At 38.0% G+C, this 15184-nt stretch overlaps 1 protein-coding gene across 1 annotated transcript in view; it reads left to right on the plus strand.

Annotated features, from left to right (window-relative positions):
- spon1a (spondin 1a) overlaps positions 1 to 15184 on the plus strand; it is a 316187-nt gene that overhangs the window by 275283 nt on the left and 25720 nt on the right. The window contains 1 exon segment of the mRNA NM_131515.1: positions 12781 to 12982. Within this exon segment, the coding sequence (NP_571590.1) occupies positions 12781 to 12982 (202 nt within the window).

Below are 15184 nucleotides of genomic sequence, written 5' to 3' on the forward strand. Positions count from 1 at the left end.
ATTTGGATTTTGTGCAATCCTAAGAAAATAATAGTTTGCATTGGCCAAAACTGATTAGCTAAAATTACGCCAAAGTGAGTCAACAGAGAATTCCGCTTGATCTAAAACAGTCTATGGTCTGAAAGCCTTTGTTTCGATGGGTTAATTTCACTATTTATGACAGCATAGCAGTCAAAATAAGACAAATGAGCTCAAGTATGGAACAAATTCTGGACTTTTGTCAGTAAGGACTGGTCCCTCCGAATTCCCTCTGTGCAATTAAGGTCTTTGAATAAAAAAATAAATAAATAAATATCATAGAAGAGTTTATAATGGCATGACAGTTTACTGGAGGTGCCTGAGCAGGCTTATTTAAATAGATAGGTGTTGTTGTGCTGTGTTTGATGCAGAATAACTGAACCAACTCCATATAACAAATGTTTCTTAGGAACGAGTATTTACAGTATATGGCAGGGAACTACAGGAGCCCAGAGAAACATTGGCAGATTTTAGAGTGAAAAAATATTTTCAGTCAAACAAATCGATGTAAACCAATCATCCAAGTTCTCTGTGTGGTTGTAAGAAATGTGAAAGTGCGAACGAAAAAAAGTGTTCATTTTCACTCAAGCAGTCAAAGCAGTATCTTTCTCCCCAGAAAGCAACAACCCCTATGTTTGATGAAACAAAGTTATCTGCTTAAAGTACTCTACATTCTCCTTGTTTAACATTTAAGTGATCTACATTGATCAGTGCTCTCAAACTCCCTGAAGCACTGAAGAATTTCAAATTTATAATGCTGTGTTCACCTCATCTGGTATATTTGGGTGCATTAGGACTTGAGAGCAGACAGGAAATTGCTTTTGAATTGACTCAGAGTGTCATGAAATGCTCAGTATGAGGCAAGAAGTGCTTGAGACCAGAGAGCTATAAATGTCTTTCCTCACATTGGAGGATAAAACAGATGTTATCATTCGGCTTTATAACAGCAGTTTATGTCCAAAAACCCTAAATTGGGTGCGTGTTTTCCCTTTATTTCTTTCTCTACTGTTGTTGTTGTCCTCTCATCTTCTCTGCAGGTCTGTTCCTCAGTAGCAGCGTATATATAGCATCGAATGCATACTCTGCTGTTGGAACATTCCCGAAACTCTGAAATGCTTGAGCTGAGTTGATTAGCAGTGCTCTGACAGGCAGACAGTAAAATAATGGGTTGTCAATGCAAGCTAAGTCTCTAATTAGCTGCATGATTTGTTTTGTGTGTGTCTGTGTGTGTTGTGTCTCTTTTAAAGGGTGGAGTTGGATGATTTCATTTTTCTTATAGAAATGGAATAAAAACGCTGCTCTAAAACAGACTTTGCTTTCTAGTTAAATAGAAATGACACAAATATATTCTTGCTTGTGCAGTGCTGTCATAAACATATGTGTGGCTGTGAATGTTAAAACTATGTTCGGCAGGCATACAGGGCTATTTTAAGATCACTGTTTGTTATATCAGAGACATATGTGCACATCAAGCATAGTCTTATTAATTATGTGATTTATTACACAGGGCATGCATTTATGTATGCCTATAAATAACAAACAGACATATCGTACTGTTCGAAAAGAAAGCAACACCGGCCACTTTATCAGGTACACCTTATAAAGTACCGGTTTGGTCCCACTGTTGCCTTCAAATCTGCCCTAATCCTTTGTGGCATAGATTAAATAAGGTACTAGACATATTTCCTAGAATTTTGTCCATATTGTCATGATTGCATTACACAGTTGATGCAGATTTGTTAGCAGCACATCCCTGATATGAATCTCCCCTTCCTCCACATCCCAAAGGTGCTATATTGGATTGAGACTGGTGATTGTGGAGGCCATTTGAGTACAATGAACTCATTGTCATATTCAAGAAACCAGACTGAGAAGATTTGCACTTTATGACATGATAGCTTATCCTGCTGGAAGTCATGCTGTGGTCAAAAAAGGATGGACATGCTTAGCAGCAATATTCAGATAGGCTGTGGCGTTGACAAAGTGCTCAATAGGTACTAATGGGCCTAAAGTGTACCAAGAATATATCCCCCACACCATTACCCCACCCCCCCCCCAGCCTGAACTGTTGATACAAGGCAGCATGGATCATGCTTTCATGTTATTGATGCCAAATTCTGACCCTGCCATCCAGATGTCGCAGTGAAAATCGAGACCAGGCAACATTTTTTTCAGTCTTCTATTGTCCAATTTTGATGAGCCTGTGCAAAATGTAGCCTCAGTTTCCTGTTTTTAGCTGACAGAAGTGGCACCCAGTGTAATCGTCTGCTACTGTTGCCCATCTGCCTAAAGGTTCAACATGTTGTGCATTAAGATATCCTCTTCTGCATACCTAGGTTGTAACGAGTGGTTATTTGAGTTGCTGTTGCCTTTCCATCAGCTCATGCCAGTCTGGCCATTCTCATCTGACCTCTGGCATCAACAAGGCATAGAGGGGTTGAGGATAGGGCACCTAAAGAACTGCCCCTCACTGAATATTTTCTCTTTTTCAGACCATTCTCTGTAAACCCTAGAGATGATTGTATGTGAAAATCCCAGTAGATCAGCAGTTTCTTAAATACTCATACCAGCCCATCTAGCACCAACAATCGTGCCATGTTCAAAATAACCTTCCAATCACCTTTGGTCCCCATTCTGATGCTCGGTTTAAACTGAATCAGATAAACTTAACCATGTCTACATGCCTAATTGAGTTGCTGCCATGTGATTGGCTGGGTAAAATCGCATTAATGAGCAGTTGTACAGGTGTACCTAATAAAGTGGCCGGTGTTATTCTCATTTTATTTTTTTTTATCTGGTTTCTGAAACCAACCTTTACCAGACTCAAACTGCTCCGCTTCATGTTTCAAGTCTGACGCAATTTTGTAGTGAGTTACTGAGCAAACTGCAAAAGGCCATTCGTATGGAAGCATTCCCATAGCATTCATTTTACTTACAAAATGCAGCATTATGTACCCACAAACACAAATTTCTCAGTTCTCAAAAATTTATCCCTGGGCACATTTTGAGGGCCTGTGTTGACAGTAAGATTAGATTAAAGTGAAAAACATGAGTAAGCCATGAGTAAGATAACATGCTATAAAATAATTGTCACCATTAAATGATATACTTTCTTACTTACTCCCAGGGCTGTTTATATCGAAGTTGATATTTAGCCGCACCATGTTGGTGTTATTTTTACGAGGTGGGTCGTTAGTCCAACACTCAACCCCTATCCAGGAGGACCATTCATTAAAATGTTAACACAGTAATAATGGTTTCAAGAGTTCACACTTAGATATTGTTTGACAACTGTTAGCAGGTTTGGCATGCTGTCTCGGGAGATAGTTGAGCCCAGGGCTCCCGCCAGGTCCATAGAGCGTGTGGGGAGAGTATGAGATCAAGTGGTTCTCGACAGCTCCCCTATAGTAAAGGAGGAAAGGAGGAGAAAGGGGTGGATGGGGGGTTTCTTCGGAAAACAAAGATAAGGGAGTAAATCTAGCTAGGCTACTTATAGTGAGTTAGGATAGATCTGATTGGCTAACTAATGAAAGTAGATGGGTGGCCAGCTGCAGTCAATCATATCATGTGCTCCTCTCAAAATTAGTTTGTAAAACTTCACTTAAATTTCCTGGCCCTTTACCATTTATTAAAACAGAAATAGTTAAAAAGAACAACTTTTGAAGGCACTGAAATTATGGAATATGTTGACGTCTCTTCTCATGCGTTACAACAATAATTAAATGTCTAGAAGTGGTTTTCAATCATATATTATATTGAAGGTGGTTGAATGAGAGATGGAGACTATAGCTCATCCCTAGAGGACACAATCAATTCCCAGCATCCTCGCACACACTGTGAACATGCACAAATGTTTGACACTGTAATCCTGAACACCTACCTGGTGGTCCACCCTACTGAGTAAGCTTGCTATGAATCTCTCTTTAAGCAGAAAATCTCAGATGGGTTAACTTTATCTCTGACAGCCATATTGAGCCAATACAAAGGAATGAAACATGTCTGGAAATGGAGAGAAATGGAGGTTACAGTGACCTGCAGACAGAAATATAGCCAGCGTAATCACTGTAGTTGTCGTCATACATACAGTAAGTGTTATGTGCATGTGTTTGATAAGGTCTTGGAGCTTATTTGGTTTATTAAAATAGATATGTTTGTGTCATAAAGGTTACCTCCATATTGTGTAAGGAAATGTAGATTGATCCCGTTTGTTTGTTTGCTTTCAAAGGGCATCTAAAACAATTCCAAAAGGGTAAAGCAAGACTCAAAGCTAAATGATATTGGTTTAAAGAGAATCATCACCACTCCATGCATCAAGCCAAATGAATGACAACATATATGCACCATTTTTTAAATACACAGCAGAGACATGCAACTGCAATGAGTTATGAATGAACCAAACTCAAACAAACCTCCAGTGTCTTCTTGTGACAAACAGCAACATGCTAAGATACAAAAATGGAATCTACTGCATGTAATGTAATGTAATGTGTATTTATATAGCGCATTTATCATGTAAGGCCATACAGCCAAAGCGCATCATAATCAATGGGGGGGGTTCTCCAAACCACCAACAGTATGTAGCATTTACTTGGATGATGCAACGGCAAACACAGACAACAGCACCAGTTGTGCTCACCACACACCAGCTATAGGTAGAGTAGATAGACAGTGATGGAGCCAATTCAGTGGATAGGGATGATTGGGAGGTCATGATGGGTAAGGGCCAACGAAAGGAATTTGGCGAAGACATAAGGGTTGCACCCATACTCTTTACAAGAAGTGCCATGGGATTTTTAATGACCGCAGAGAGTCAGGACTTTAGTTTAACATCCCATTCAAAAGACGCATGTCCTCTATTGTTTTTTATGATGAGGGCGTTTTTTTTTTTTTTTTAAGTGTGAGTGGTGCTGTTACAAATTAAATTAAAAATCCTTAATCAAAAAGATGTAACCAAAACGTGACAAAATAACAGGGATTAAAAATATAATCCCTGGTGCCTCCACGCTCTCTCTCCCCAAAATATATACCGAAAACACAACCACTGAGAATCAACAAGAAAACATAACATCAGGAGGGGTTCAGCCAAAATAAATGACAATAAACCAAGCTAACTAAATTAGATTAAACTTCCCTAGAAAACAAATAAAATAAAATACAGAAAACTTACCTCCCTACTAACAAACACAGGAGAAAACGAAAATAACAAATAAGGCACCAAACCTCCCTGCATGCTCCAAGCCCGACAGGGAGACAGAAAACCGGGCTTCAATCGCCAGTTAAAAATTGACAACAACACATCGGCATCTCACATAACGCCACAAAGAGATAGAAGCAAACATTTATTTGATCGCTAGTCTCCACTGAGCACAAACGGGGAATCGAGAGAGAGCAGGGAGCCATCGAACCCATGTTCTCTGCAGGTTTTTATAGCCGCCGCCAATCCAAGCGCCAATCATGATCCGTCCCAACGTCATCCGCTGCACCTGCGAATACTTAGAGCGAGAGAGAGTGAGAGAAAGAAACACTACACACAAGCCTACACTACACTACTCGTAACACCTCCCCACCAAAAAGATGCAAACAAGCAGTTTGTATCTACCCACCTAACTTAAACTTCAACTTCAGCACCATGAACATTTTGCGAAACTTTTTCATGGTGTATATCCAAAATAAATTCCTGGACTTCAAAAGACCGCATTAATCACTGGTTTGAATTGCGCATCCTATCCAAAAAAAAAAAAAAAAACTAGAGGATTATGATCAGTGTACACACAAATTGGGAACGAACTTCCACCCAAATAAGTCTCAAAATGTTGCAACGCTAAAAGTAGTGCTAAAGCCTCCTTCTCGATCGTACTATATCTCCGTTGACATACTGTAAATTTTTTTGAGAAGTAGCACACTGGATGATCAATACCCATCTCACTTTCATGAATTAGAACAGCTCCAGCCCCAGTAGCAGAAGCATCCACTTCCAATTTAAAGGTATGCTCAAAGTCCGGTGCTGAAAGAATAGGAGCGTTACACAGCAAATCTTTTGCTGCTCGAAAAGCCTGATCACATGCAGCAGACCACACAAAAACTCTTTCGGTGCTCAGAAGATCAGTTAGTGGAGACACAACACTAGCAAAGTTACGGCAGAATCCTCTGTAGTATCCTGACATACCCAAAAATCTACGCAACTCTCTTTTATTCCCTGGCAGTGGGAATTCCACAATAGACGCAATTTTTTGCATCAACTGGACACACATGTGCCTGACCTACCTTTTTTTCTAGGTACACTACTGTGGCCTTGGCAAATTCACATTTAGCTAGATTTAAAGTTAGAGAGGCATTAACCAGACGTGCAAACACTTCACGTAAAGAAACCATATGCTCCTCCCAGCTAGAAGAATAGATCACAATATCGTCGAGATAAGCTTTGCATTTCTCAACACCTCTCAATACGATGCGCATTAATCGATGAAAGGTTGACGGTGCGTTGCGCATCCCGAATGCCATTACCGAGTACTGCATAAAATCGTCAGGTGTCACAAAAGCTGAAATTTCCGAGGCTCGTGACGCAAGTGGAATTTGCCAGTACCCTTTAAGAAGATCTAATTTTGTCACGAACCTGGCAGGACCGACTCGATCTATGCAGTCTTCCATACGTGGCAATGGGAATGAATCGGGCTTTGTAACTGCATTGACTTTCCGATAATTAGGTCAGAAACGAACCGACAAGTCAGCCTTAGGGACTAATAGACAAAGTGAACTCCATGCACTCAAACTGGGACTCGCAAATGATTTTGCCGCAAATACTCAACCTCAGCTTTCATCAGGTCACGTTTTCTCGGATTAAGACGATAAGGATGTTGTTTTATCGGTCGTGCATCACCAACATCTATATCATGTGTAATCACAGTGGTTTGGGAAGGAATGTCACTAATGAGAGAGCAATGATTTTCAAGTAACTCAACAATATCGCTTTTCTGATCTGAAGATAAATAACTTAAATGCGAATCCAAGTCATTTAATATAACAGAATTTGTCAAATGACCGCAGGGTACAGATAAATCCTGATCAATCTCATCAGCTACAGAGGACGCAACTAAACTTGGTTTTACAGCAGATAGATGAGCATCACTTTTCACATAAGCCTTAAGCATATTGACATGGACCATACGAGATTTTTTTCGCCAGTCAGGAGTGCAAACTAAGTAGTTAGTGTCAGACAACTTCTTGGTCACCATGTATGGACCTGAAAACTTTGATTGTAAAGCCGAGCCTGGCGTAGCCAGCAACACCAAAACTGAATCAACCGGCTGGAATGAACAAGACACACTTTTGCGATCATAACGCACTTTCATTTCAGCCTGGGCCTCAGCTAAATTAGTCCTTGCTTTTTCACAAGAATTACGTTCTCTAATTGAATTCACATATTCAGACACGGGTACCATTGATACGTTGTCAGCAACTAATTGTTTGCTTAATAATTATAAGGGTCCATGTAAACTATGAGCAAAAACAAGCTCAGCAGGGCTATAACCAAAGGATTCTTGAACAGTCTCCCTGATAGCAAACATCAGTAAAGGAAGGTCTTCAGCACAGTCTGAATTGGACTCAACACAATGAGCACGCATCATTGATTTGAGCGTTTGATGAAATCGCTCGAGAGCGCCCTGCAACTGTGGATGGTATGCACTTGACACTGCATGACTGACTGAAATTCCTTGCAATACTTGTTCAAACAATGTAGATTTAAAATTTGTTCCCTGGTCTGTTTGAATAACGTGAGGTAAACCAAAAGTGGAGCAAAGTTTTTTCAGCTCTTTCACGATTAGCCGCCGCCAATCCAAGCGCCAATCATAATCCGTCCTAATGTAATCCGCTGCACCTGCGAATCCTTAAAGCGAGAGAGAGAGAGCGAGAGCGAGAGAAAGAGATAGAGAGAGACACTACACACAAGCCTAGACTACACTACTCGTAACAGGTGCCGTTTCTTTTTTTTTTATATATATATTTATGTGTGCTTATAAGTCACCTATATTTAAAATAATGAACTTGAGTTTACAAAACACACATATGAGACTGACCTGTACAGCTTTAATCTTCAAGCAAGAATAACATCAACTACAGCTTTAAGTTGTACATAAAGAATATTCTTGGCAGTGGAAATGCAAGCCTGATCAACATGACTGAACTGAACTGAATTGAACTGAATCGAGCCATACCGCTCAATGTAACTAAGGCATCATAATAATTTAATTCCATTTTAGAACTAAATGTCTTTAATTTTAAATGCATTTATTGATTTATTTATTTGAATTAAATTTACATTTTTTTTTTTTTAATTTAGCAGATGGGCGACGTAGTGGTGCAGTAGGCAGTGCTGTTGCCTCACAGCAAGAAGGTCACAGGTTCGAGCGTTGGCTGGGTCAGTTGGCATTTCTGTGTGGAGTTTGCATGTTCTCCCTGCGTTCGCGTGGGTTTCCTCCGGGTGCTCCGGTTTCCCACACAGTCTAAAGACATGCAGTACAGGTGAATTGGGTAGGCTAAATTGTCCGTAGTGTATGAGTGTGAATGAGTGTGTGTGGATGTTTCCCAGAGATGGGTTGCGGCTGGAAGGGCATCCGCTGTGTAAAAACATGCTGGATAAGTTGGCAGTTCATTCCGCTGTGGCAACCCCTGATTAATAAAGGGACTAAGCCAAAAAGAAAATGAATGAATGAATAAATAGGAATAAAATAGGAATAAAAGACAGTATTTAAAAGGAGGTATTTATTATTATTATTATTATTATTAATATTATTATTATTATTATTATTATTATTGTTTTATTTTTATTTTTTAAGTGTTGGTGGATGAGATGGATTTTTAGATGTCATTTGAAATATAAGAGTGAATCTGCAGTCCACATGGGGATGAGAAGATTATTCCACAAGTGAGGAATATTGAATTAAAAAGTTGTCTGTATTAGAAAGGGACTTAGGGTGAAGTCACACTAGGTACAGTTGCCTTGAACTGTGCCAAAGTGTGCTTGCCCAACTCCCCTCTCCCCTGACGACCTGAACTCACATTGCATTTTATGTTCTGCTCCAGAGCATGCTTATGTCATCGATGATGCAACTGTTCAATTTAAAAGGAAGAGGAGCACTCTCGCTCAGCATTGTGAAGATTACTATGGTTATATTGTTTTGTATTATTTTTAGTCGTTTGAGATGCAGTGATGCACGGTCAAATATTTTGCTCAACAGATTCATCACTTTTGAAAAGTCCTTGTATTAGGAGGTTTGCTGAAGGTGCAGCTGATGTGCAGAAAGGAGTTTACACTTTGATAAACCATGACAGTTTTCATCTTTAAAAAGTAAGAATAATTAATAAATCCATATGAGACAGTTCCTTAAAAGTCATGTTGCATCTTTAGTTTCACAATCCGGTGTGCTTTGCACTCACACTACAATCTTACCGCGAAAAAATCCAATTAATAGTGGCCAGGGCCAGCCAACTGAACTGTGAACTGGTTACATTGGTGCCATGACCTGGATGGGTATGAGGTTTAAGGGGTGAGTGTAACAGAGGCCAGTTAGCAAAAGAGCTGTCACGGTAAACCTTACCCGCTGAACCTGAAAAGGTACTCTAGAGACAGATGATAGAGGCCATGGTTTTTAGCCTCCTTGTTATAGCAACCAACTCCAATGTGGAAAGTCACGAGTTCAATCACAGCTCGAAGTGGGTTAGCTGGTGTAGGACCGGCAGAGTAACATTGGTGCCGTGACCCGGATGAAAGTTAGGTTTATGGGGGTGAATGTAACAGAGGCCAGTTAGTAAAGAGCTGTGCTGGTAAACCTCAGTCTTTTTTACTATAGTAATTTTTTTCTCATGAGGAAGTCACCGGTTCAATCCCAGTTTGGAGTGGATTAAGTGGTGTAGGACTGTCGGGGTTGCACAAGCAAAAAACAACAAAACATGCAATAAAATTAGTACACCAGTGAGAGGCAACAGTGCATTTAAGTGTGCCTAATGTGCAGAAAATTTTTTTTTATTTAATAAATTCCCCATTCCCGAGTCCTCGCTCCTTTTTCCCCATTTCCCATCCACAACCCTGACACTATTGGATTAACATCAGTGTTATACATCCTAGTATTTCTTCTATGTTTACTCTTCATTCTTAGTCCCTTAGTTAATCTGGGGTGAACCGCCAACTTATCCAGCATATTTGTTTTTGCAGCAGATGCCCTTCCAGCTGCAACCCATCACTGGGAAACACCCATACACACTCATACAATACGGTCAATTTTATCTTACCCAATTCACCTGTACTGCACTCCTTTGCACTTGTGAGGGAAGCCGGAGCACGCAAACACAAGGAGAACATGCAAACTCCACACAGAAATGCTAACTGACCCAGCTGAGGTTCAAACCAGCAACCTTCTTGCTGTAAGGCAAACGTGCTACCCACTATGCCATTGCATCGCCCGTGTGTTGACTAGTTTATCTTTAGTTTTGGTTGAGTCCGTATTGAGATTAGCCATATCAATTTTGCTCCTTTGATGGTCCACATTGTGCCAAATTTTAGATTTGGCTCTTAAGTTGGAGATCCCCTTTTACTGTGTAAAAGAACTTCCTCTCATAGCTCAACTCACAACTACATGACCATAGAGCTCTTCCCAGAATCCACTGCAGCCCCTGACCTTATGTCACTCTGCCAACCCATTTCCTGTGAATCCACAGCCTGTGGCCGACCACTTATTCCATTTTAGAGGTTCCAATTCTTCTTTTTTCCTCTTTAAAATGATTCTGTTTAGAGATGTAACAATACACAAAGCTCACAATTTGATATGATCCACAATCTGATGCTACAATATGATTTTTTTTTTTACTTTTTTAGCAAAAAATATATTTGAGACAATTTCACTTTATAAATATACACCGTGTATATGCAATAGACAGGAACAAGTATACTGCATATGTATGTCTTATTAATAAATTATTTCATTGTTCATTCATCATTCATTTTCCTTTGGCTTATTCTATATTCCAGAGGTCGCCTCAGCAGAATGAACTGCCAATTATTAAAACAAAAGCTGAAACAAAAGCTTCCAAATATGGGACACACCCATACCCACTCATTCACACACACACACACACACACACACACACACACACACACACACACACACACACACACACACACCCTTATACACTACAGACAATTTAGTTTATTCAATTCCTTTACCATTTAGCACATGTCTTTGGACTGTCGGGAAAACTGGAGCAACCATCGGAAACCCATGTCAACAAGGGGAGCACATGCAAACTACCCACAGAAATGTCAACTGATCAAGCCAGGACTTGAGCCAGCAACCTTTTTGCTGTAAGGTGGCAGAGCTAATCACTGTGCTGTAATGATGATATTTTTGTCAGCTGAATATTTGGTTCATCCCTAATAAAAAATAAATAAATAAATAAATAAATAAATAAATAAATAAATAAATAAATAAATAAATAAATAAATAAATAAATACATACATACATACATACATACATACATACATACATACATACATACATAAATAAATGAAATAATAAAATAAATAAAATAAAATAAGGCCCAAATCAAGCTTTCACTAACTCATTCTCGGTCAGCCAAGGATCTCTGAACTTTGACTTGAACTTAGCTGTGCTTTGGTCTTCCAATCTCTTGTATCTTTTATGTACTCTGGCTCTCTTTTATTTATTTATATATATATATATAAATATATATATATATATATATATATATATATATATATATATATATATATATATATATATATATATATATATATTTTATTTTTTTTTTATTATTTATTTATTTTTTTTGGCTTCACCATCAGCTCCAGAGAATATTTGTGTTCTTCTAGAAGCCCCATGATCTTCACTTTATATATATACATATACATATACATATACATATATTGATTAGCATTGGTTCACTCTGCTTATCCTTTTTGTTCGTATGTTTACAGCAAAGTACTTTGTCTTACAGACTAATTTTCCCCTGTATTAAAAAAAAAAAAGCTTATTTTACATGCCAGTGGAATTTGTTGAAATCTTGACAAACTCTCAAAGTTTGTTGTTGCTTACATGTATAATGGAGTTTAATAACTAGTTTTACAAACTGTAACTTTTTCATTAATGAAAAGCTAGGACAAGTATTATGCACCAGTTCACTATTCTACTGAATGAGGGATAAAGACAGAGGGAGAGGCCGGTTCAGCAGTGTAATTACCAGATAAGAGGTATTATGATGAGAAAATATCAGTCAGAGTGGTGGCAACAAAAGGAATCCCACTTTCATTTTCAAGAGGAGAGCACAATGGCTACACATTTAGACCCACACTCCTCCATCATCTATTTTGGTGAGAAGAAGAAAAAATACTGCTTGTTATATTTTTACACCTCCGTGCTTGACTGCTTTCTCTTGTCTTTTTTTCCTTGACCATGTTTTACCCTTCTTGTGATGGACTTATTTTTGTTACATTTTTAATCAGCATCAAAATCAATCCAATAAATTTTTTTATTAGTATTTTACTTTTAGCTATTTGAATCATAAAAAATGGTAGTGCTTCGTTATCTTTCAAATTATATTGTAAACAAAATAATTGAGAAGAGAGAAAATAGGCTTTACTTTATTCAAGCTAACTTTTTTTCTTTTTTTTTATATAATGTTTTCTTTTAAATGCATTTTTGTGATATACCTTATTGATGTGTATTCACCTGGTTTTCTCTTCCCTGCAGTCGAGCAGCTCCATCAGCCGAGTTCTCAGTGGACCGCACACGTCACCTGATGTCCTTTTTAACCATGCTTGGTCCCAGTCCTGACTGGAATGTGGGTCTGTCATCCGAAGACCTCTGCACCAGAGAGTGTGGCTGGGTCCAGAAGGTGGTTCAGGACCTCATCCCATGGGACGCAGGAACAGACAGCGGGGTCTCTTATGAGGTGAGCACAAATCAAAAGAGATACATTAGGGCCCAAATGTCTGACACCAGTTTAATATATATATATATATATATATATATATATATATATATATATATATATATATATATATATATATATATACTGTTGATGTGTTACAAAATAAGGAGAATACACACACCCACACACAATCAAATGCTGTATATACTGTATTGGAGTCCTGATGGGGAGGTAACATCCGATTCCAATTAAGTCTCAGACCACATAATCGTAAATCAGGCCCGATTACGATTCACTGGGTCAGTTGGCAGTTCTGTGTGGTTTGCATGTTCTCCCTGTGTTCACGTGGGTTTCCACCAGGTTCTCTGGTTTCCATCACAGTCCAAAGACATGTGCTACAGTGGTGTAAAGTAACTAATTACAGATACTCAAATTACTGTGATTGAGTAGTTTTACTCAGGATTTGTATTTTACTAAGTGCTTTTACTTTCCCTTAATTACATTTTTAGTGCTGTATCAGTACTTTTACTCCACTACTTTCCTTCAACCTGCAGTCACTACTTTTTTTTTTTTTTTTGGTCAATGGGGATTAGAAAAATCTGTCCTGCAAGTCCAATCAAATGGCACATAGAAGGTAAAATCACATCACATTGAAAGACCTCAAGACGTTGAATCATTAAAAGTGTCCAAGAAGAAGTCCAAAATCTTTAGACGTATTGACCCAGAGACTGTTGAGATGCATGTCACTGATGAGAAGGTGACGGATGTTTACTGTATGATGACCAAAATGGCCTTAAGATTGAAGTTGTACCTTAATGTCATGGAAACGATGCATTTTGTTTGGAGATGAAAATCGAATTGACGTAAGAACTCAATGTCAGGCCAATCTCAATGTCCAACCTAACACCAAACAAATTTCAAAGCCTAATGCTTTTACAGCTCGACATTGTGCAGACTTTACTATTATGATGTCTATCAGATGTTGGATTTTGGTTGCCATATCTAATGAATAAATATCAGTATTTGACATCAGTATGATGTTGGTTTAAGATGTTGGCTCGACGTTGGATTTTGGTCATTTTCCAACACAGCCTAAAGTCGAAAAAATATCACGTCATTTGACGTCGTTATTGTACATCAAAATAACATTGTCTTTAGATGCTGGCTAGACATTAAATTTTGGTCACATGAAATGACAACCTGAATCTTACCTAATATTAAAGTCTTTTGATGTTGTGTGCAAGCTGAGAAGAAAATGAATTAATAAATTAAATAAATAATAAAATTAAAAATAAAAATAAATAAAAAAGTAAATACATAGATAATATTTACATATGAAAAAAGTATTTGGTTGAGGTATTTCTAATCTCTAAAATCTTCTGTCTGCTTAAATAAAAACTATTGATTGGTATATTTAATGAGTAAATTGTTTATTTGATTTGTTTATTAATTGTTGCTTGTTTACACCTTTCAGTTTAGCCTAATACTTTTTATCCCACTTTGTGAAAACTTTAATTTATTTTCAATCTGCATACACATCATGAAAACAAATTGCATTAAATGAGTTTTCTCTGTGTTACTAACAGAACACAATTAAAAATAGAAGGAAAGAAAAAACATGATTTAATTAAAAAAGGAAGACTTAATTTTTAGCTTCAGTCTAGTGTAGCTTGATTCTGCCATCTGCTGGTGTGTTATCTGAATTTGCTTCAAATAGCATCTTTTCAAAGGATGATACTTTTTTATTTTAAATACTGAAATGTTACTTCCTTTACTACAGAGGTTGTGTGGTTAAGTAATGTTAATGACAGTTGCTGTCAATAAAGCTCATATTGCATTGTTGTACTATGTGATGTTGTGACTAGAAACATTCCTTTTATTGTATCTGGTCAAAACATGTATTTATTATTTATTTATTCCACACAGAACCGCTGAGGAGTTCTGTTCATATACTGTCATTTGTATTGCCCCCTGGTCGTGTGTGTTATATTCGACCTCTCTCAGCGACCTTGTTGTTGACTGCAGAGCTAATCTCTCTTTTCAAAGCCCGAAGGCTTTCTATGGTGGCCTTTTTGCTGTGTGAGGTGATTGTAAACTGCAAAAATAAGAAATAACTATGTTGGACTCCAATTTTAATTATTTTATATGTGATTATTGAACAAATATCCAGTGACTAATAATAACCTCCAATAATAATTTTATGGTGAAAGTGCAGCTTGTACA

The sequence above is a fragment of the Danio rerio genome, chromosome 18, assembly GCF_049306965.1.
Source record: "Danio rerio strain Tuebingen ecotype United States chromosome 18, GRCz12tu, whole genome shotgun sequence".
In the NCBI taxonomy this organism is placed as follows: domain Eukaryota; kingdom Metazoa; phylum Chordata; class Actinopteri; order Cypriniformes; family Danionidae; genus Danio; species Danio rerio.